The following is a 23,161-nucleotide window of genomic DNA, read 5'->3' as shown; positions in this document are numbered from 1 at the left end:
CAACAGTTGGTGCGATTATTCGCAAATGGAAGAAATACAAAAGAACTGTCAATCTCCCTCGGCCTGGGGCTCCATGCAAGATCTCACCTCGTCGAGTTGCAATGATCATGAGAACGGTGAGGAATCAGCCCAGAACTACACGGGAGGATCTTGTCAATGTTCTCAAGGCAGCTGGGACCATAGTCACCAAGAAAACAGTTGGTAACACACTACACCGTGAAGGACTGAAATCCTGCAGCGCCCGCAAGGTCCCCCTGCTCAAAAAAGCACATATACATGCCCGTCTGAAGTTTGCCAATGAACATCTGAATGATTCAGAGGACAACTGGGTGAAAGTGTTGTGGTCAGATGAGACCAAAATGGAGCTTTTTGGCATTAACTCAACTCGCCGTGTTTGGAGGAGGAATGCTGCCTATGACCCCAAGAACACCATCCCCACCGTCAAACATGGAGGTGGAAACATTATGCTTTGGGGGTGTTTTTCTGCTAAGGGGACAGGACAACTTCACCGCATCAAAGGGACGATGGACGGGGCCATGTACCGTCAAATCTTGGGTGAGAACCTCCTTCCCTCAGCCAGGGCATTGAAAATGGGTCGTGGATGGGTATTCCAGCATGACAATGACCCCAAACACACGGCCAAGGCAACAAAGGAGTGGCTCAAGAAGAAGCACATTAAGGTCCTGGAGTGGCCTAGCCAGTCTCCAGACCTTAATCCCATAGAAAATCTGTGGAGGGAGCTGAAGGTTCGAGTTGCCAAACGTCAGCCTCGAAACCTTAATGACTTGGAGAAGATCTGCAAAGAGGAGTGGGTCAAAATTCCTCCTGAGATGTGTGCAAACCTGATGGCCAACTACAAGAAACGTCTGACCTCTGTGATTGCCAACAAGGGTTTTGCCACCAAGTACTAAGACATGTTTTGCAGAGGGGTCAAATACTTATTTCCCTCATTAAAATGCAAATCAATTTATAACATTTTTGACATGCGTTTTTCTGGATTTTCTTGTTGTTATTCTGTCTCTCACTGATCAAATAAACCTACCAGTAAATTTGTAGACTGATAATTTCTTTGTCAGTGGGCAAACGTACAAAATCAGCAGGGGATCAAATACTTCTTTCCCTCACTGTAACTGCAGGTTCAAATCCTGGTCAGGAGTCAAATGAGCCCTTAATCCTTCCAGGGACATCATAATGAGGACTACTTTTCAGGAAGTCAACAGGTTACTTTTTTCCAAATATTTTCATGTTGACCAATTATTTGACTAATTAAACAGATAATCGGTGGACTTATTGATATCTCAAATAAACAGATATCCCAGCTCCATTTGGATGTCAATTTTAAAAAAGCTAATGACATTCTAGATTTGAAGCTTTCGTGACTGCAAGGATTCATACTCTTTGGTTTTTTCGGTAAAGTCATGTAGGTAAAAAATAAAATAAATGAAAACAACTAAATATAATCACGACGTTTCGGGCGCAACACAAGCGTCCGTCATCAGGTGGTAAAGCATGGCCTACTGCTGATGCAGACTGTTTTAAAGATGTTAAATGGGTGTAGCCCAAGGGTTATAAAGGTGTGGCTGGGTCTAGTGATGTTAATGTCAGAAATTAGCATGACACCCTATTTTTTACAATAATTTTCAATCTTACTCATCCATAAGAGGTTTTTTGGGTTAGACCGCATTAACATAAATGTGTTGTTAAACCCGACGTGTTGGAGAGTAAACCCAAAATTGTAAATGTTGTGAGTTTACACCGGTGTGTGCTGAACTACTCTCCTTCCTTTGTGAGGTCAATTCCTGTTCTGTCCATCACGTGCACGCTATTTGCGTTACATGGCAGCAAGCCAAGTGGAATTGATAGCCTGGTTAGGCGACCTGATCACATGACCAATGAAACAATTAAAATATCTAACAAATAGTCGATAATAAAGTTTTTTTTGGGTTAGATCAAGAACACCTGTCGTTAAACCCACCACAACCAATTAGTAGGGGTTGTCACGTGTAAAAAAACATGTGCCAATTAGTTACTACTTCAGCACACCGGTGTGTTGGTGAAAAAACCCACATTTACAATTTGAGTATGACGTTTCACTGGTGATTACAACCAGCTTCATCAGGCGATTTGCCAGAATTTTCCAGAATCGATAAGAAGTCTTTCAGTTTCCAGTCTGAAGTAGAAACTAATTGGGATGTTTTGTTTAAGTGACAAACATTACTAATTGGCTGTGTCGTGTGGTGGCGGGTTTAACAACACATTTTCATTTACGCGATCTAACCCCAAAAAAAACTCTATTTTGGATAATGTTATTCGTGAAAACCTAAGTGTTAAACAATCTTACTCATAAATAGATAGCGCCAGTAAGTGATAGTTTTGGATCCTCACTTTAAAATGCTGACATTACTGCTTTGTTGGGGGGAGGGGGGGGAGTCAAGCGCTTGTGTAATCAATTGTGGGTGCAACATGAACGCATTAGAAAAACATTCCAGTTCATTCCAAGGTGGCTGGGATGTCGTAACACAAACCACCCCTGCGCCATGGTCATGGCACGGATGAAAAACGTGATAGAGAATACTTCATTATTTATACACGTCAATATTTTAGGGACAAAAATACATAAACACTAACATGTCAAGCAAAACAGTATTTGCACAATTTCTCTCAAGCATGTGATTTTCTATTAAGTCTATTGAAACACATTAACAAAAAGGCAGTGCGATTGTGACACTGGGATAATACATGAAATAAAGTGAAGTGTTTGTCACGAGGATGTGGTTTGCATTAACATTGAAACCATGACCCAATCCGAAAAGAGCCAAATTAACATTATCCTTTGCGGGTGGGGGTAGAAAATAATTGTTCAGTTGAGACAGTTGTTGAAATATCACGTTCAGTCAGCCTGGCCTTTTAAAGTACACTTAGTAAAATGTGAATGTGCATGTAGAAACAAGTATTTTCAGCAATCCCAGAAAATTTTACTCTGTTATAAATGTAAGTGTACAGTTTCCTTTTTAGTTTATCCCACAGAGATAATTATACGCAGATGCTGACGTTATTGTTACATACATATCCTGATCTTCATCCACACATTTTCTACAAAGATAACCCTGAAATCAAATGGGAGCTGTTGACCTGCTGTCACATGAAAACATTTATCATGGTGATTTTAACATTCCCACTGTGAACAATGGCAAAAAGTGGAGCATTTATTGTGACAGCACTGCTTAGTGGTGACGCGCAGGAAGAAATTAGCGTGAGACTCGTTGGGCAGAAAGCCACCAGCACGTAGAAATATTAGCTTAAGAAAAGAAAACATCAATCAAGAAAAGTTAAACATTCTGCATTTAAGCACTTTGCCTTGCTAAAAGTTGCTTAGATCACACCAGAGCATATGTAAGATGGTTACAATTCATAGTAAATGCCCAAGGCTCCAACAGCGAAACTAAAATAACTTATTATAAGATCGTGAGTAGAGCGACACATTATGAGCTGTGCTGGATGTCTTTCTGTTCGTGGTAACTTTTGTTGTTGGAACTTTTTGACCCTGTGCCCCTACTGGACATCTGTGAAAAAGAGCTTCATAGCTCATCAGATTTCTCCAGGATAAAAAAATACTCTGATTATAATGTATTGTTCTTCAAATTAAAACGTTGAACTAATTCACACAAAGGGACTTGCCATTCTAAATAATGTAAATTAATTTACCTTCATAGCTTAGAATAGAATTTTGGCACTCTAATATGTGAACACTTATGCTCGGAATTGTCAACACAGTACTCCTCGAGATGTCCTACTCATTGATCTGTACAAATAACCCTTAATCGTTAAGTTTGTTAAAACTGAGCAACAGAACATCGGCTAATTTCTCAAGAGTAAAGCGACCATTCACGGCGATAGGAAAAAGTCCTTAATATGTGATTTTACCGAAAGAACCAAAGAGTATGAATTCCCGCAGTCATGAAAGCTTCAAATCAAGATAGGATACTTTAAGTTAAATGGTCTAAAATATTGAAAGTTTAATCAAAAAAGTTTTTCAAATGGATAATAATTTTTTTACATAAAATCGGTCGATATATCGGCAATCGGTGGCCTAGGACTCTCAAAAATCGATATCGGCATCGGACCCAAACATCTGGCATCGCTCGGGCTCTACAAATATATTTTAGTTTGGGGTAATGTAAGATAATCCATGTTCTTTGGGTCTTTCGATCAAGTCACATAGCTATAAAAATAATAAAATGAAAAAAAATCACGACGTTTCGATCGCAACACAAGCAATTGTCTTAAGGTGAAAAAATACAGCAAGCGGACTGCTGAGGCAGGAAGAAATATAGCAAGAGAGCTACTGCAGCCAAAGGTAGAGCTACTGCAGCCAAAGGTTATATATGTTTGAAGTGGGCGGGACTAGAGATGGAATTCCATCTCTGAAAACCTTCAGGCTACCATCAAAGATTTGTACATGAAGCCATCCAGATATATAAACACAGAGACAAATTAAACCGAGAAGATGGGTATAAGCTGAGCAATCATTGGAAGGACATTATTAACCAAGAAAAGTCGTAACTTGCTCTGGTGCTTCCATTCTTCTCTGCCGTCTGACTGTTATCTCCGACTCTCTGAGTTGAATTGCCCTGTTAGGTGCCTCTGCATTAACGGGCTGGGGTCTCACGAATATGGCCACCTCTGCTCCCTTAGCCTCGATGGTTCTCTGGCTGTGTGATGGGCTGTGTATCTCACTTGCGCGACCACCGTTGCAGTGATTATCTTGCGTGGACGTGCTTGCCTCCCAGCGCAGTTGGCAGCACTGCAGCTTGTGTTACACATAGACATGACATTAACTTACTAATTAACACAACTGACGTGTTTGCGTCCGGGGATGGAATTCCTTTCCAGCTCAGACCCCGCTTGCTTGCCCATTACCAAATATATAACCTTGTTGTAACAGCTCTCTCGCTGGTTCAGCAGTTACACTGCTGCATTATTATTTTTTCCGCCTGAGGACGACCGCTTGTGTTGCGATCGAAACGTCGTGATATATTATTTTCTGTTTTATTTTATTTTTCTACCTACGTGACTTTACCAAAAGAACCAAAGAGTATGGATTCCTGAGTCACGAAAGCTTCAAATCAAGAAGTAAAATATAGTTTAAGTAGATTTAAATAAAGACAATCTATGCATATAAAATACCACTGCAACAACTGCAGGAACATACCAGAATGTTTGAATACATATTTGTGATATACACACACACACATGTACAATACAATACATCATACGAAGCTATATATTTGCTGTGCCATTTGCTAAAACCATGATGTCTGCAACAGTGTGCAGGTGCTAAAACAGGCACGAGACATCCTACTCTAAACTGGTGTACAAAACGTTTACGATGCATAGTGCACTGGCTTGTCATGCGCTGTACAGTCTTGGCTAAAAAAAAGTTTCCACAGGTTTAATTCTTTATATAAAAAAAAATATTCAACAACACCATTTTGCACACAAGCAAGCATGCTGGGTGACTGCACCAATGCTGCCAGCCATCCATCCATCCATTTACAATCCCTGAAAGATCTTTTATTTTGCGATGATAAATCTATACATTTGTTTTAAATGTACTATTTCTCTCACTCCTTTGTTTAGAAATTAGCTCCTTGATTCTACTATTACTACTTGTAGACTAGTTTTCTAAGTGTGTTTGATATTCATTCTTCTTTAGAAGAATATATATTTTTTATTTTATTTGTATTTTTATTTTACCAGATAAGGCCCACTGAGCTATATAGCTGTTTTTTCTGAAGCGACCTGGCCACAAATTAAATAGCTTATCATAAGCCAATAGTGGCCAACGAAGAGGCTTATCATGTGGAAATGTATAGCAGCCAAATACTGAATGTGGAGGGAAAAACCAGAGGACCCGGAAAAAAATCCACACGACCACGGGGAGAACATGCCAACTCCAAATATACAGGCATCAGGATTGAGATCGAACCGATGACCTGCTGTATACCAGGCAAGGTAGTTAACAAATCACCACATGCAAGTGCTCCATCCATCCTCCAGTTGGTCCCATGTGAACCGCAGCTTTATACTTCAAAGCATCCCACCAAAGTGTTTTTTGCAACCTCTGCATGTATTTTTTTGTGAAGGCTTTGGTTTATGTGAGTTTGAATGACTCCATGAATTTTCAATGAATAAAATGCCTATGCTACAGGCACTCCACAATACAGTTTTTTTTGGTTGGATCGTGTAAATATATAAATGTGTCGTTAAACCCGCCACCACCCAACACAGCCAATTAGTAAGGTTTGTCACGTAAACAGAACATGTCAATTCGTTACTAGTACAGCACAATGGTGTGTTGGAGAGCAAAGCCACGGCATTTATAATCTGAGTAAATTAACACTCTGCTCCGATTTCTCATTGTGTCCAAAGCCAAAATAGTAATTATTTTAGAAATGCACACAATTACACTCTAACAAGGTATGCATTCCTCCTGTAAAATTATGTAAGTATGTGCACAGATAAATAAGAGTATGTAGCAAAAAATATCGTCAATAAAAATGTCTGATGTTATCCCACGAGTTCAAATGTGACATACGAAAATGGTACCATGATAATAATTCCGTTATGATGAGTTAAGACAGAAACAGCATAAGTAGATAAATTGGATGTGTAACACTGTAGAATATGCCTTACCCATATTTAGGATGATGGGAATGTGACAGCACTTGTCTTGCTGCAGTCGTGTGTTCCTCTGCAAAGTACCTAAAATAATACAATGACAGAATTATTACAAAGTTAAATCGGACATAAATTGATTTAGGTGGAGCCACACCACCAATGATGTAGCGGTGTATCACTAAGGTATCAAAACTGTATTCAATGAAAAACTACAATTTCATTTTAAATGAACACTGTGGTTTGTGATTACTATAAGATCTTCAGTAACATCGCAACTCCGATTAGCGCGGCTGGCTATGTACGGTGCGAAAGAAGTTCAACATGCATAAAATGTCCAAACAATGCAGGATGAAAATGTTGTTCCAATTATTTCACAAGTAGTACTAATCGCATATCTGCATTTCCCATAAATATGCTCAATTCCTCTTGACTGAGAAGATGGATTCTGGCTCAGCAATCATTGGAAGGACGTAATAAACCATTTCTTAACTGATTGTGTTCACGTTTACGGTGACTTTCAGACCGCGTTCCACTCACTGGAATTGACTATATATCTTGTATTCTCCGCAGGGAATGGATTCTTTGCTCCGCTGCAAGTCTCCGCTCCCTACTCTCCCATTGACATATTTTGTTGCTTCCTCTTTGTATCTCTCACAAGACGGTCAATGGTACAGTGTATAATAATAAATAGAATAAAATTGTAATGCTTAATAACAATGTACAAAGTAATATATAGTATCGTAATTGTATAGTGAATATACAGCAGTGTGATATACATTAGGGTGGGTAGAATAATACATAGTGTAATATTACAATGTATAAGGTGGTGTATAGCAATACAGTATATAATTTAATGTTGGGTTTGTCTATGGCAGTATATAATACGGTGTAGACTCGTGTGATGTAACAGAATAAAGTTTAGCTGGAAGCATATTATATTTTTTGCGACATAGAATTGTAATGTATTACTTACTGTTAGTAACTCAGCTTATTGTGGAGTATATTTAGTATACTGATGATACTATGTAGTTTATACTTTAGTTGTTTACGTGGTGGTTTAGTTACTGAAGCTACATACTATTAACACTCCTTCCCTTTATTAATGTTACCCCTAGCCCCTCCCTTTGATGCTGCTAATCCTGCATAATGCACGGGCATAATGACTTTAAACCCCTCTCCAAACCTCCTACGCATTTCACAAATAGTACTAATCGCATATCTGCATTTCCCTAAATTCCTCTTGATATGCAAATTATTTTGTCAAAGCGCTCTTCGCCCCTCCATCCCAGCTTAAATAGTCGCTCCAAGCCTGGGGCTTGTCATTCAGACGCTGTCTACTCGACAGACCTGTTCTCCACCTAAGGACGGCTGCTTGCGTTGTGGCCGAAACGTCGTGAGAATTTATTTTATTATGTTTAATTTTTATTATTTTATTATTTCCATTCTACGTGACTTTACCGAAAGAACCAAGAAGATGAATCTTTTTTATATGTTATATTTCGGCTTCGGTCTAATTGTCCACGCTCAACTAACGTTGGCTGTAAATCACCATGGCCCCTTACGTTATGGCAAGCCTCGGGGCCACTTACTGGAGTCATGGAGTTCTTCCATTACTAGTATGGTACATTTCATTAAAGAGTGTTTTAAAAAAATAACTTATTCTCGTTACTCTCATGAGACTTATATGGTCATGCAACTATGTCACTCCGGTACTAGAGTGGGAGGTGGCAGCATTGATACGGCTCACTTTGTTATGCAAGAAATCACGACAAATGCCATTAACGCGGTGACTGGACATCGATCATCAATCTCCCAACCTCCAGAGCAACACTGTGTGTATGCCAGTACTATGACGGTGTGGCTGACCATGATTTTTAAGTCTTTTTAAATCCTTTATATTAAGTTCGCTTGCTTGCTTGCGTGCTTGCGTGCTTGCTTGCTTACGACCGTGTAAATCTTTTGGTCGTTTTTTAACCCACTTCCCGTGATCCAATCGAGTTGACATTTTCCACACAGACTCGTTGTGCGTGACAATTAATGTTCGTGAAAAAAAATTCCAAAAATGTTGCACTTTTTAGGCAAAAAAAAATTATTTTACATATATTCAAATAGAACTCATTCGTGGCTTTGGCTGAACGTCACAGTGTAAGAGCCCAGAACGTAACCCCTCCACAGGCCGTGGCGGAGTAGCGCAGTTGGTAGCGCCCTCGCTTCCTATGCCAAAGGTCGCGGGATCGATCCCCGCGTCCTCCACAGGCGAATATATTTTTAAATCCTTTATATTAAGTTCGCTTGCTTGCTTAGGACCGTGCAAATCTTTCGCTCGTTTTTTAACCCACTTCCCGTGATCCAATCGAGCTGACATTTTCCACACAGACTCGTTGTGTGTGACAATTAATTTTCGTGAAAAAAAAAATTCCAAAATTTTACACTGTTTAGGGAAAACAAATTAAATATTTAATTACCAATTGCTTAATGGTGGCAGACAATCATCTGACCCATAGGTGGCAGCCATCTCAAGCCAGAGGACGAGAGGACTCTAGCCGCCACGCATATAAAGGATTTATAGTGAAAAACTTTGTTTTTACGGGTTTACTTGTTTCTCATGAATGAAGCTTCAAATTCTTGCCTGACAGATCAGGAAACACTGCCTATGAATGTGGGCCTTAACTGGTAAAAAAATTATCATTTAGTTTAGTATATCTGAATATATGTAGTGGTGTTATTTCACGCTGACAACTTATTTTTTTCTCCTGTGTCACTTTTATTCGAATAGAACTCCTCGCGTTCAACACCACGTAACTCCTGTCGCAACTCTCCCGCTTGCGCTGCTCGCCTGCTTTGCTCCGTTCGCTTCGCTCTCTCCCTGCCTCTCCACTGCTAGCCTGCTCTCTCTCTTACTCTCGTAGCCTCTCCGCTGCTAGCCTGCCTCTCCGCTGCTAGCCTGCTGTCTCACACTCTGCTAGCCTGTCTCTCTCTGCTAGCCTCTCCGCTGCTCGCCTGTCTCTCTCACTCTGCTAGCCTCTCCACTGCTAGCCTATCACTGCACACTCTGGTAGCTTCCCACCGTACACTCTGCTAGCCCCTCCACTGTTATTACTATACACTCTGCTAGCGTCTCTGCTGCTAGCCTCTCCCTATATACTCTGCTAGCTTCTCCACTGCTAGCCTCTCGCTATATACTCCGCTAGCTTCTCTACTACTAGCCTCTCGCTATATACTCCGCTAGCTTCTCTGCTGCTAGCCTCTCGTGATATACTCTGCTAGTTTCTCTCCTGCTAGCCTTCCGCTATATACTGTGCTAGCTTCTCTACTGCTAGCCTCTCGCTATATACTCCGATACCTTATCTGCTGCCAGCCTCTCACGATATACTCTGCTAGCTTCTCTCCTGCTCGCCTTCCGCTATATACTCGGCTAGCTTCTCTACTGCTAGTCTTCGCGCACTCACACTTAGGATCCCGCTAGCTTCTCTACTGATAGCCTTTCTACCCTCGCCTCTCCAACCTCGCCCTTGCCTCCAGTGGGGGTTCAGCCATCACCGCTGGAGAGGACGAGGTGTGGAGAGTGGGGCACTAGACTTCTCTCGTGTTCGCTCTTCTCTTTGCTCCAACCAACTCACCCTCCTTCCTCACATGTTCCGTATTAATCCTGCTCCTCATTAAACGCCCTAATTAAGCTGGCGTCCTCCCATCGCCTCTCGTACGTGGCGTCCGCTGCTATCGCTTCAATCTGCAGACTCCGAGGCGCCTACACCGTGTCTGCATTTGCAGCCAGCCAATCACCGCTATGCAATCTAATTGGTCGTCTCTCTGTATTGCTTTCACACCGCACCTGTTTGTCCTGGCGTGAATTCACTGTCCGCGGCTCACACGTGCATGCACATTGTTTGCAAAACCCCCAACGCGTTACTCCACTACATATATGTATGTTTAACTTCTTTCGCACCGTACGTAGCCAACCGTGCAAATTAGCGCAATTAATTATTTGTATTACATCTTCCTTAAATTGCACTAATCATAAACCTCTGAATCCCACACACATCCTCCTCTTACACCTTTTAAATAGGACTTAGATAAATCACAATCAACATGAACTCATTAACACATTAGGGACATTCTTGATATACTTGATGAAAAAATTGACAATCTCAAGACAATAATAGAATTCCCTGTTGTTGTTCCTGATCTTAATGCATTCGTTTTATACCTCCAAGGCAACTTCGATAAACATCACAACTGATCTGACTTGAAAAATGTCTTGATCATGCAGTCGAGAATAAAATATTTCCTCAAATAAAATCGTTAAAGAATGTTGGCACCACTCTTGTCCCTTCATCCGATGCAGAAGTTCTCTACTGATATAAAAGGTCAAATTTCAATGCCATTTCAAGTAAAAATGTAGGGTTGTTAATGATATGTGGAATGTTCATCTAGCTTATCTGGGCTTCACATGTCCAAGAAACAATACAATATCACATGCAACATTGTTTCATGTCAAAGTTTGAGATTTTGTTCAGACTAGCCAAATGTGAGCTAGATCATCCATTGTTGAAACATTTAATGAAATATTATAGCGTTCTATAAGTGAGATGGTAATATCAGGTGTGATATTGTCAAAATTATATTACTCAAGCCAACCACACATGTTCCAAAAATTACCTTTAAGTTTTCAGTCACATCATAGTAAGATAGTGCAAAATTACTATCCATACAGAACAAGCTGCAACGAACAATTAACACCGTTTTACGAAGGGAGAAACCATTCACCCTCTAACAGAATTAGAGCGTTTTCCATAAATTGACATTAAAAAACATAACCATCCCAGATTTTGCCAAAGAACGTTTTGAGCGTCAATTCCTCCAAGACATTAAATATCAAAGCAAATTTTACCATTGAACAATATACACGTAGCTGTGCCACTCAACAGTTTGAAATGCTACAAGTTATCATAATTAATTGTAACTTCAGCTTAGCCGTGCTAAAACCCTGACTGAACGATGTCTCAGACTGAGCGTGCGTGCATGAGCCGCTGGCCAGGGAGAAGCACGACGCCTTGATTGACACACGTCACGCTGCACATGCAATGACACATGATGGAACGTCCAATGTCACCAATTACACACGACAGTGGAAGCATCACGGTACAATGACCGATGTATGAATAGCAGCAGATCCAAAGGGGGACTCTTACACGAGCTGGCTGTACAGCAGCTGTAAAAGGGGCTGAAGAGAAATGGGTTTCCAATTGTTGAATTTTCTCACGACAAAATCCGACCTTCATGGGTTCAAATAACATCTGAGTTAATTTTCCTTTCCAATATAATTTTTGTTGAAGAGGTACCAATGTCTTCGTGGTCAACAATGGAGGGAATCAACAAGATTATGTGTTTATTCTATCAAAAAGTGAATGGCCGGCTATCTTATCTATTATCTTACTAATCTCCCTCCCATTTTCTTGGTTCTTTTGGTATCAACTATCAACTCCCCCACATACAAACTGGCTCGTTTTTTGTCTGAAATCCTGCGGCCTTTCACTGGAAAAACCACCTCTGCGGTACTAAACTCCACTGACCTGGTATCGACAATCAAGGGAATGTCCCTGTCCCCAGACGACCTGCTTGTCAGTTTTGATGTGGTTTCTTTATTCACCAAAAATCCTGTACCTGACACCATCGCAATCATTGAAAACTTGGTTCATCAAGGACTGAATACTGGGGTACCCCCCCCTGGTGAGACACTGCTTAACCAATACATACTTCACCTGGAATGGAACTTTCTACAAACAAACTGAGGGCACCCCAATGGGCTCCCCCTATCTCCAGTTGTAGCCAACGTTTTCATGGAGAAATTTGAGACTGACGCCATCCAGACTGCCACTCTACGCCCGACCTTATGGAAGAGGTACGTAGATAACACTTTTGTCATCTGGCCACATGGCCGGCCTGCTCTAGACCAATTCCTCGACCACATCAATTCCATACACCCAGCCATCAGATTCACTATGGAAGTCGAAAAAGATGGCAAGCTACCCTTTTTGGATGTCCTAATTAAAAGGAGACCTGATGGTTCAATGAACCATTCTGTCTACAGGAAAGCCACCCATACGGATGTTTAGCTAAAACCGGATTCCCACCACCATCCATCCCAGAAGAACTCCCTCATCAAGATTCTATACCATAGAGCCCAATGCATCTCCGACCAGGAACACATTGCCAGCGAACTCAAACACGTACGCCAAGCTCTTAAGGCTAATGGTTACTCAGACTACACAATCCGCAAAGCCATCACTCCAACCATCAAGAAGGATCCTGTTGAGGAGCCTTTCAAAACCATCACCTTACCCTACATTGCTGGGGTCACAAAAAAGATCTCCAAAATCCTGATTAAACACAAGATCCAGGTCCGATTCAACACGGTACATAAAATCCGTGATCTGGTCCCGTCTGTAAAAGACGTGGTTCCAGACATACAGTACCCTGGCGTCTACAAACTAAGTTGCCTCTGTGGTAACAGCTACATTGGAGAAACCAAACGACATGTCTCGGACCGCATCCGTGAACATAAAGCAGACCTGAAACACGGTAGGACAACACCTCAGCCGTGGCAGATCACTGTTACAATTCAGTGGGCTCACATGACATTGACTTCTCCAAGACAGAGGTTATCTGCAAGCCATCTGGCTACCATGAGATTCGTTCATGAAGCGATCCACATATACAAACACAGAGACAATTTCAACCGAGAAGATGGATTCTGGCTCAGCAATCATTGGAAGGACGTAATAAACCATTTCGGATCTAAACTGATTGTTGTTCACGTTTACGGTGACTTTCAGACCGCAGTCCACTCACTGGCATTGACTTGTATTCTCCACAGGGAATGCATTATTTGCTCCGCTGCGGGTCTCCTTACACCGCTCTCCCATTGACATGTTTCGTTGCTTCTACATACTATTAACATTCCCTCCCTTTGTTAATGCTACCCCCTACCTCCTCCCTTTGATGCTGCTAATCCTGCATAATGCATGGGCATAATATGAATTTGAAACCCCCCCCGCCCACCTCCTACGCATTTCCCATAAATATTCTAAATTCCTCTTGATATACAAATTATTTTGTCAAGGCGCTCTTCTTCCACCTCCAACCCAGCTTATATATACGCTCCAAGCTTGGCAGTGTTTCATTCTTCACCTGAAGACGGCTGCTTGCGTTGTAGCCGAAACGTCGTGAGAAATATTTTATCATGTTTTATTTTTATTATTTTATTACTTCCCTTCTACGTGACTTTACCGAAAGAACCAAGAAGATGAATCCCTGCAGTCACAAAAGCTTTAAATCGAAACTCCCTCCCATTCTCCAGATATATAATTCCCTCTCCTGCTTCTCCAGACAGGAAAGGCTATTTTGCCATCCATGCTCATGGCTCCTTGCTTTCGTTTAAATCTAGCTTTTGTCAATAGCTTACACCCGATATCATTCAGAGCTCCCCTCTGACTATGGCTATTTACTGTTTTTATGGGGGCACAGGTTTCCCTCGCTTTACGCGGAAGATGCATTCCAAAAGGGCGCACAAAGCGAAACCGTACGAAAAAAATCTGCCTGTCGAGTAGCACATGCAGTACACACAATGTCGTCCCATGTCTGACATCACAACCACATTTGAGCGAATTCAAACCACATATCGCGAATTTTGGGAAGAAATAGGTTGGCCGTATATATGCAAAATGGCACAAACCGAACCCGCATAAAAATCCTGTACTTGCACAAATTATACTTAAGTCTGCCTATTTCTCATATTTTATTTATGTTTAATTGTTCCAACTGCAAATAATCTTAAGCCTTGTCTTTTTGACACTACGAAAGGAATATGCATTCCAATAATTATTGCTATTGACAAGAGCTAGCTATTTAAGATCGAAACAGGAGGATTTCTCCAGAATTCTGGCTGTCGCCTGATAAGGCTGTTTGTAATACTGGCGAAACGTCATACTCAAATGGTAAATATTGTGGGTTTACTCTCCAACACACCACTGTGCTAAACTAGTAACGAATTGGCATGTTCTGTTTACATGACAAACCTTACTAATTGGCTGTTGGGTAGTGGCGTGTTTAATGATGCATTTATATTGACGCAATCTAACCCAAAAACCTCTATTATGGACAACAGGACTCAAGAAAAAGCAGTATGCCGATTCACATGTACACAATTCTTTATAAGCTACTGCCATCTGCTGGGACATTTTTGTAAAAGTGGAATACACAAGTGCCAAGTCAATTGTAACAAGTGGCTTTGTCCCTCGTGTTATCTGGAAAGCAATGTTCCAAAAAAAACGCGGTTCCTAGAAATTGGTAACGTAATAACAGTGGTTTGGCAGCCACTGTGATAAAATTGTACAGCGCACACAACTGCAAGAATATTTTTTTCACTTTCACAAGGTCAAGATGAAACGTTAGACCCCACAAACAGAAAGGTACTGCTTGCTTGAGAGACCTGTTCACTTACATTGATTGTTTAACACTTAATGGCAGCTTACAGTCACATATATAGGTGTACTCAATTAAATTAATATTGAGTGAAAAGTGGCCAAGCTGAGCCAAGGAGGACTGCTATTTTGAGCAACACTTTTAATTAATTGTTTTTAAAAACAAGGTGTATGAGTATTCAGCCGCATGTCGCAACGACGATCAAATCAAATTGGTCAAGGTTCCCAGGAATGTTTCAAATGCCCACACGCCCACGCAACAAGAGCAACGTTTTACAAAAATATTTTTAGCTGACAAAGCGTGAACCAATTTCAGACTGCGATGATTGTGACAAGCTCACAGGAGATTAAGGAGGCCCAGCATGCCCATGCCTCGGAAGTCGGTGCTTGGGTCGTCCCCCTGGAAGCCAATGTCCCCCCACTGCTTCGTGATGCGTGCCTTTAGTGTCACCTCCGGCATAAGGAGGGCCCAGAGCTGCATTGGCACAGCAGAAAGAGGGACAACAAATTAAGCCATTGCTGCTCAACCACTTAACTCGTGCCACCCACAAATGATAAAAAAAAAAAAGTTGGTGATGAGATTCCTGTTTCGCTCGGTTTTCATCGTAAGCTTTAGGCTATTATCCAAGGCTCCGTAAGATTTATCAATTGTATTCCATAAAGATGGCTATGAGCCACAGTGGACAATATGTATTTCAGAGCACTAAACCAGCATTATTGTGATTTTGAGATAGAATCAAGGACATCAACATTTTAACTTCAGCAACTATATTGGATGTGGGGTATAAATAAAGTATTAAAATTCCATACCAATGAAATAAAAAAACTAAACCAAGGAAGCTGATACCATAGAAAATCTAGAACGATTCATGTGGTTGACTCTACACAGAACTGTGAAAGAGTCCATTGAAATACACCAATTCACAATGGAGACGTGAGAAATAGAATCATAAACTGTTTGTAAATTACCTTTAATAGGGCCTCTTCATGCGTTTTATTTTCCGAGTCATATCGCTCCTTCCGTATCTCTTCCACCTCCTTTGTGAGTGCGTGATACCCTGAGATTTGCAGCAGACAGGCCTGCAGTACTGGTGCAAACCTGTAGCACAGTTTCATACCAATAGAATAATACACATGATGGCAGCAGGTGATGGGTTTCCCCCCCTATTTATAAGCACATTAAACCTATATGAAAGCAGACCAATGAATGTTCTGTGTGCATGCATTTTAAATACACCATGTTTGTAATGAGCGTTCCACAAATGCAATTTTTGTATTTGCCTAAATCGGAGGTGGCCAAGCAGTGATGGCACTGCTGAGATCCTGGGTAGATCCTGTGTAGGATTTCGCACAAATCCCTCCTACCTCCACCCACCAAACAGTATAGAGTAAATGAGTATACAGGGGGTCCCCAACATATATCGGGGACCCTCTGTACCACATTTAGTTCATCAGCAGGTCACGTGTGGTTGAATTAAGTGTGGGTACTCCCCTCTCTTCCGAGATGTCTGGTCAGTGTGGTAAAGTAGGAAAATACCCCCTAGAGGCGCTGTAGAGCTCTCTTCTGGAGGCCCGTTTGCCAGCAGTGGCGTGAGCAAGACATTGCAGGGCTGTACATTTCCCTTTGAACATTGTTGTAAGTAAATAGGTAAACAGAGTTTAAGCATCATAATTTCTACACGTGTTACACCTCGAATAATTGTAGGCATTAAGCCACGTGCGCTTCACAGCGCAGGCAAGGGTAATACCTACTCTTTGGGTCTTTCAGTAAAATCACGCAGATAGAAAAATAATAGAACATGACGTTTCGATCGCAACACAAGCAATCATTTTCAGGCGAGAGAAAGAAAGCTACTGAAACAAGGTCTTATATAGGCCTGAGATGGGTGCAGCCTCAGGGTAAGAGGGCTGGGCTAGAGATGGTCTCCCTGAGGCTGTGGAAGTGGCTATTGTATTGTGCGAGATTAGCACGTCGCTGCCACTGCATCGGTGACTTGCCAAGTATGTCACTGCATCGGTGACTGAGTTAGTAGGACATCTAGCCTGTCAATACAAAGACATCCAACCTTCTACGTGACTTTACCGAAAGAACCAAGAAGATGAATCCCTGCAGTCACGAAAGCTTTAAATCGAAATTTCTATGTTTTAGCATTTAGTAATATGCCTGGATAAGGTAAGCCCCCTTGGAGCGGATACATCTAGGCAAGCGGGCAATACAGATAAGCAGCGTCTCATACCTTATCTAACCCAGTTAGTGATGTCACACTTGGCAATAACCATGCATGAAGGATGCCTATAATTCAGTGCCTTGGAGGCATGGGTTGGTGGAGGGCTTAGATTTGTTGTAAAATATACAACTGTTCTAATGAATACTGTGCACAAATACATTATACGTTGCTATGGAGAATAATAGGTAAAAGCAAGTAAAAGCACAAGGTCTCTACTTAGTTTTCACACAAATTAAAATTACCTTCAGTAAATCAGCCCACCTGCCTTCGAGACCAACATTATCAAGCTGCATTTGTCCAAGTAAACTCTGGACCAATTTTTTGCATCTTGGATTAAATAAAGTGCCATATTTTATAGGCAGCGCTCTTGGAAATGGAGTCTGGTAATCCAGCGGAATTTGTCTAACAATCCTGATGGGATAAATTGTGATTGGAAAAATGCTAATTAATGTTGGTCTGGAATGCTGGTGGGCTTGTGTGTGGAGACAGAGAATGGAGTTCTGCTTATACATGTATTTGGTTCAACCCCTCGACTTTAACATTATCTCAATGGGAAATTAGAGTTCTCTTTCAGTAATTGAGCGAGGTAACACATCCTTTTTGTATCGCGTGGGATTCCTGGAATTAGTACCTATTAAGCCTTAAGATTATAGTGTGAGACACTTTGCCGTAAAATGCACAAATATACCGAAGGATTATGAGCTAATATAAATGTAAAGGATAATCACTTTAAATGAAACGCACGTGGGATTCGTAGATGGGTTGATTTTTTTCACGTGCATTATCTCCTCTGCTGTTTTCTCCACTTCAGGTTCACTGACCTTCACGGCCGAGCAAAGCACCTTTGGAACATAAGCACAAGCGTTACTAAAACCATTCTCCACTGCTGAATCAAGGCCTTCCCATGCCATCATTATCCATCATACGTCTGCGATTCTACAACCCAGCTCACTGCAGCACACCTATCTCATAAATCCATCTCCACAGTAGTTGTCCTCTCGCGTGTATTCACTCTTTTAGTTGTCATTCTGTCACCAGTCTTGTTCATTGGTAATCATCCCACCGCGGTGGCAAAATGTTAACTTCCTCGCTTGGTATGCAGGAGGTCGTAAGTGCGATCCCGACCGTGACCCCATGCTGCTGTATATTTGGAGTTTGCATTTTCTCTCTCTCCCCCCATGGTCATGTGGATTTTTCTCCAGGTCCTCCAGTTTTTCCCTCCACATTTAGAATCAACATGCGTTTTAGAGTACTTCGCTGCTATAAATTTCCAAATGATAAGCCACTTCTTTGTAAGTTTCAATGTTTCTGTTCCATATATCAAAGCTGGAACTATGTAATAAATCAAAATGTTCTTCTTGAGGTATATTGGTGTGCTGTCCTTCCCCCGCACCTCCGATTAGTACGGTTGGCTATGTACGGTGTCAAAAAAGTTAAACATACATACATTTTGATCTGGATTTATAAACATGCAGAAAGTATTAGCCATTTAATATTTTCTGACAACATAGAAATTTGAACAACCTTTTAAATGAATTACATTAAACTATTAAATAACTACACAAATATTGACTTAGAAATAGGAGCACCTGCCTTGGGTCTAATTTCGGTTGCCTGAGCCTAAAATGTAAAACTGTTGCAGTATACAGTAGTCAACATCAACAGTGGGAAGACAATGGTGGCTGGTTGTGAAGGTTAAGTTACCTAAATATGTAAAGTGAATGTGATGACGGATGGGCATGCCTAGTTATGGCAGTGGTTGTAGGTGTGAGTGTAAATATTACTGCTGAATTTCTATTGTAGAAATAGTTGTGGTGGCAATCTTAATACAATGCTTCATGAAGATGACCGCATGCAGAGTTATGCAGTGAAAATGAAGGGAACAGTTATCTCGCAATGTCATATTTTCTAAATGATTGTAACAGCTTACCACATTCTTAGAAGCAGTCAACGAATATTCTGCAAGAGACAGAAAACAATGGTCAAAAACCACACTTAATGTGGTGCCAATGTATGTTATGCACAGTCATATTAATAGAGGAGAGGTATTGCAGAATATAAAGGGACCTGCTTTATGTTTGATGAATATAAAGCTGCACTCAGTGACACCTCATTTTAATTATGAGCCAAGCCAGCAAAATATAAAATGAAATGCATATTTATGACACTATCAAGACATCTTTGCAAATGAAAGCTGCCAAACTAAAGCATCAAATAAAATGCACTACTTTAGTTAAAAAAAACAATGCCTCTATTATGCAAGAATCAAATGTAGTTTTATTACAAAGCAGATGTTACAAAAGCTTGGACCAAGTGCTGCATTGATTGCTAAATTGCTAGTACCATGCAAGCAATAAAAGCAATGCATGTTCTGTATTGTGAATAATTTAAAAACACAAGGGGCCCCATGAGTGCACTTCACCAGAGATCAATCACTGCATAATTCTATACTTACTTTCCAAATCAAAAATAATAACACGAAACTTCACAATGCCTGTAAAACTAGACTTCAGGCAGTATCATTTAAGATTCCATTACATTTTCTAGAACGTACTATACGTACAACTATGTTACCAAGATGAGATATGCTGAGAGCATACTTTCTCTTATTGCAAAAGTGACATCTTCAGGAGAGATAATCCCATAACATGACACCATAAACTAATTCTAATATACCAGCCAAAATATGCCCCTCCATAGCTGTTATGTTAAATAAGGTGAAATCCCATTCCACGATGGTCTTTAGTGTGGTCACTGTTGACCAACTTACTGAACTCTGTTTTAATAATGGTATTTGCACTCTCAGTTGGGAAATAATTTCTTAATTTATTTTGACTTAAAACTTTCGTGACTGCAGGAATTCATATTCTTTGGTTCTTTCGGTAAAGTCACTTAGATAGAAAACAATAAAATATAAATATAAAAACCAAAAACTCATGACATTTCGATCACAACACAAGCAGTTGTCATCATTCTCTCCGCCTGATGGGGCGACACGATCGCAACACAAGCGGTCGTCATCATTCTCTCTGCCTAATGACGCCCGCTTGTGTTGCGATCGAAACGTCGTGACTTGTTGTTTTTTATTTAAAACATTTTTTTTCCTATGTGACTTTACCGAAAGAACCAAAGAATATGTTCTCCTCTTTGGATCTTTCAGTAAAGTCATGTATAAAATAAAATAGTAATAGAATACGAAGTTTCGGTTGCAACACAAGCAACCATCATCAGGTAAGAATGAATGATAAAACACAGACACGGAAACAACACAGGCAGACACACATGCAGAGAGAGACACACACAAAGACACACCGGGTGTGACGCACACCAAGGAAATACAGACACGGAAACATAGGCAGACAACATGCAGAGAGACACACACAAAGACACACCGAGCGAGACACACACCAAGATAAAACAGACACGGCAACAACATCGGACACACACCAAGACAAACATAAGGACAACGACTCTGTGCTGAGGCCTTAAATAGAGAGAGGGTGGTTGCTTGTGTTGCAACCGAAACGTCGTATTCTATTATAATTTCATTTTATTTTCTAAGTGACTTACTGAAAGAACCAAAGAGTAATTCCTGCAGTCACGAAAGCTTCAAATCTAATGTTCTCCATTTATATTTAAACCTTTATTTTGCCAACGCAATTTTCTAAGGAGATGTTTACTCACAACTTATTCTAAAGTCAACAACTTTACGAATAACTTCGGATCTAGCGTGGCTTATGATGCAAATTAAGATTATGATAATAATAACTCTTCAGGCACTGAGGCCCCACTCAAGCAAGAGCATTTCACATTGGCTGTTTGTACCGATTGCAAGGGCTCGTGTCGCCCCAGTCTTGTGCCGGTAGCAGATCCTCTGCAGCTCACAGCGGCCGCTGAGCTGGCGGAAAACCCACTTAATCCACCCACGCAGGAATCCTCCATAGAGGAACAGCCACAATCGCCACAGCATCTTGCCTGGCGACAAGTAAAAATGCGAGTCTGCAACCCTGCAAATTAAGTGAATATTAATAGCATGCACAGATACAATCTCTATTTTTAAATCAACTAAATGCAACTGCGTCGCAAGACAAAATAGCGCACATATTTTGAACGCAATTGTGAAAACTGTACAGTAATTCCTCGTTTAACGTGGTAGATGCATTCCTAAAAAGTGCCGTTAAACGAGGAATTACTATGGACAGTAAGTCCCCGGGTTGCGTAAGTCCCGACTTATGGAAATCCGACTTTACGGAAATGCTCCTATAAATCATGTAAAAAAATTCAAGATACATAAATGTTTGCATTAGTTACGTAAGCGTAAATAGTGCAGCGCGGTGAGGTTGAGGATGAATACCGTCGTGCGAAGCGTAAGCCCCGCCTTACGCCTCGCTCCACCTAAACGTTGCCTTCACTAAGCCCGAGCTTCACGAGGATTTAGGTGAATGGAATTTTTAGTAGTGTTACGTAATTATTTTGTTGTATAGCATAATTGTTTGTTTTCTATGCTTAGAACTCTTTTTTCCCCATGTTTCTGTTGCTAGTTTTCTTCATTTTTAGTAGATTTCATGAGCTATTACTGTATGTACTTTAACACAATTACACTTCGATTCCTTATGGTCTCCGCCAATAGCGATCGGAGAAGTCTAGGCCTAGCCTAATGCACGGTAAATGAGCATTCAGAAGTGACTTTCTGTTAGCAATTAATATTAACATGTTTCGTGGTTTCATAAACAATTGGATACAGTATATGTTCCATTAGTTTCATTATGGTGTTAGGGTAGATATTCAATGAAATAAAAGAATCATAGGAAGTGCAGAGCATACGTACAGCGATACGATACAAGGTAGCGATGGAAAACGGACGACAGCACGATACAGCACTGAGAGAAAACGAACGAGTAATCGGGTAGGGGAGGCACAACTATTTACGGCTATGGGATTTATTCTTGATTTTGGGGGGAAATTGTTTAGGTTTCAAAATACATCAAAATTTGGGTGATGGATCGTTCTCGGGAACCTAACCCTTCCGTAACCCGGGGACTGCCTGTATACATTACAAGACATACATAAATAGTAAAGCTAATTTGAATCACATTTGCACTTCAAAATCAGCCTGCAGTCATCCCATGGTCAGATAAAGAACAGAGATGACAGTTCGCCACCGTGTACTGTATCATCCCGTGCATATACTCAGAATTCCCATACCTCTCAGCCGCTCAACTCAAATAGTTCATCGTCGACCGCTCAGAAACCGCGCTACAACGGGCGCGTTCACGTCATAATGGGCGAGTTCCACGTCATAATGGCCGCGTTCCACGTTATATCGAGGTGCATTCCGCGTTATAACGGGCACATTCCACGTTATAACTGGCGCGTGCCGCGTTGTGCGAAAAGCGTTCCCGAATATAAGAACTGCGTCATTGCGAGAACGTCGTGGTAACCATCCGAGACCTGTTCCCTTCTTCGCCTGCCACACAATCGTTATTCTCGAACATTGGCTCTCGTTCCTACTCGCGATGTTTCCTGTGACGACTTTTCTTTCTTGTTCAAAGGTTTTGACTGCAGCTGCTTCGGATTATTAAGGTGCTGTGCTCCTGCTGGAGACTCATAAATCCACACTAAGGCACGCATAGGATGATTAAGCCGTCAATGTTAATGCCCGAAGGTTCGTCGTGCCAGACTAAGGTCCACTTAGGACTCCTAGAGATTAAGTGTTAATGTCCGAGGCTGAGCTTGGAAAGCGAAATTGGAGCGGTGAATCACCTAGAC

At 41.1% G+C, this 23,161-nt stretch overlaps 1 protein-coding gene across 3 annotated transcripts in view; it reads right to left on the bottom strand.

The window, feature by feature from the left end:
* Nucleotides 1-23,161, bottom strand: part of LOC144722599 (ELMO domain-containing protein 1-like) — a 48,562-nt gene that overhangs the window by 24,244 nt on the left and 1,157 nt on the right. For all 3 annotated transcript variants that reach the window (XM_078600822.1, XM_078600820.1, XM_078600821.1), the window contains exons 2-7: nt 21,218-21,399; nt 19,323-19,351; nt 18,137-18,234; nt 16,134-16,263; nt 15,506-15,639; nt 6,697-6,765 (exon numbers count right to left, since the gene is read on the bottom strand). In XM_078600822.1, the coding sequence (XP_078456948.1) occupies nt 6,697-6,765; nt 15,506-15,639; nt 16,134-16,263; nt 18,137-18,234; nt 19,323-19,351; nt 21,218-21,362 (605 nt within the window). In that variant the 5' untranslated portion in view covers nt 21,363-21,399. The remainder of the gene's footprint in view (nt 1-6,696; nt 6,766-15,505; nt 15,640-16,133; nt 16,264-18,136; nt 18,235-19,322; nt 19,352-21,217; nt 21,400-23,161) is intronic.

This window comes from Lampetra planeri, chromosome 15, assembly GCF_965212315.1.
Source record: "Lampetra planeri chromosome 15, kcLamPlan1.2.h2, whole genome shotgun sequence".
NCBI lineage: Eukaryota > Metazoa > Chordata > Hyperoartia > Petromyzontiformes > Petromyzontidae > Lampetra > Lampetra planeri.
Note: the sequence above shows the minus strand (reverse complement) of the source record. Positions and strands in the feature narration are given on the sequence as shown.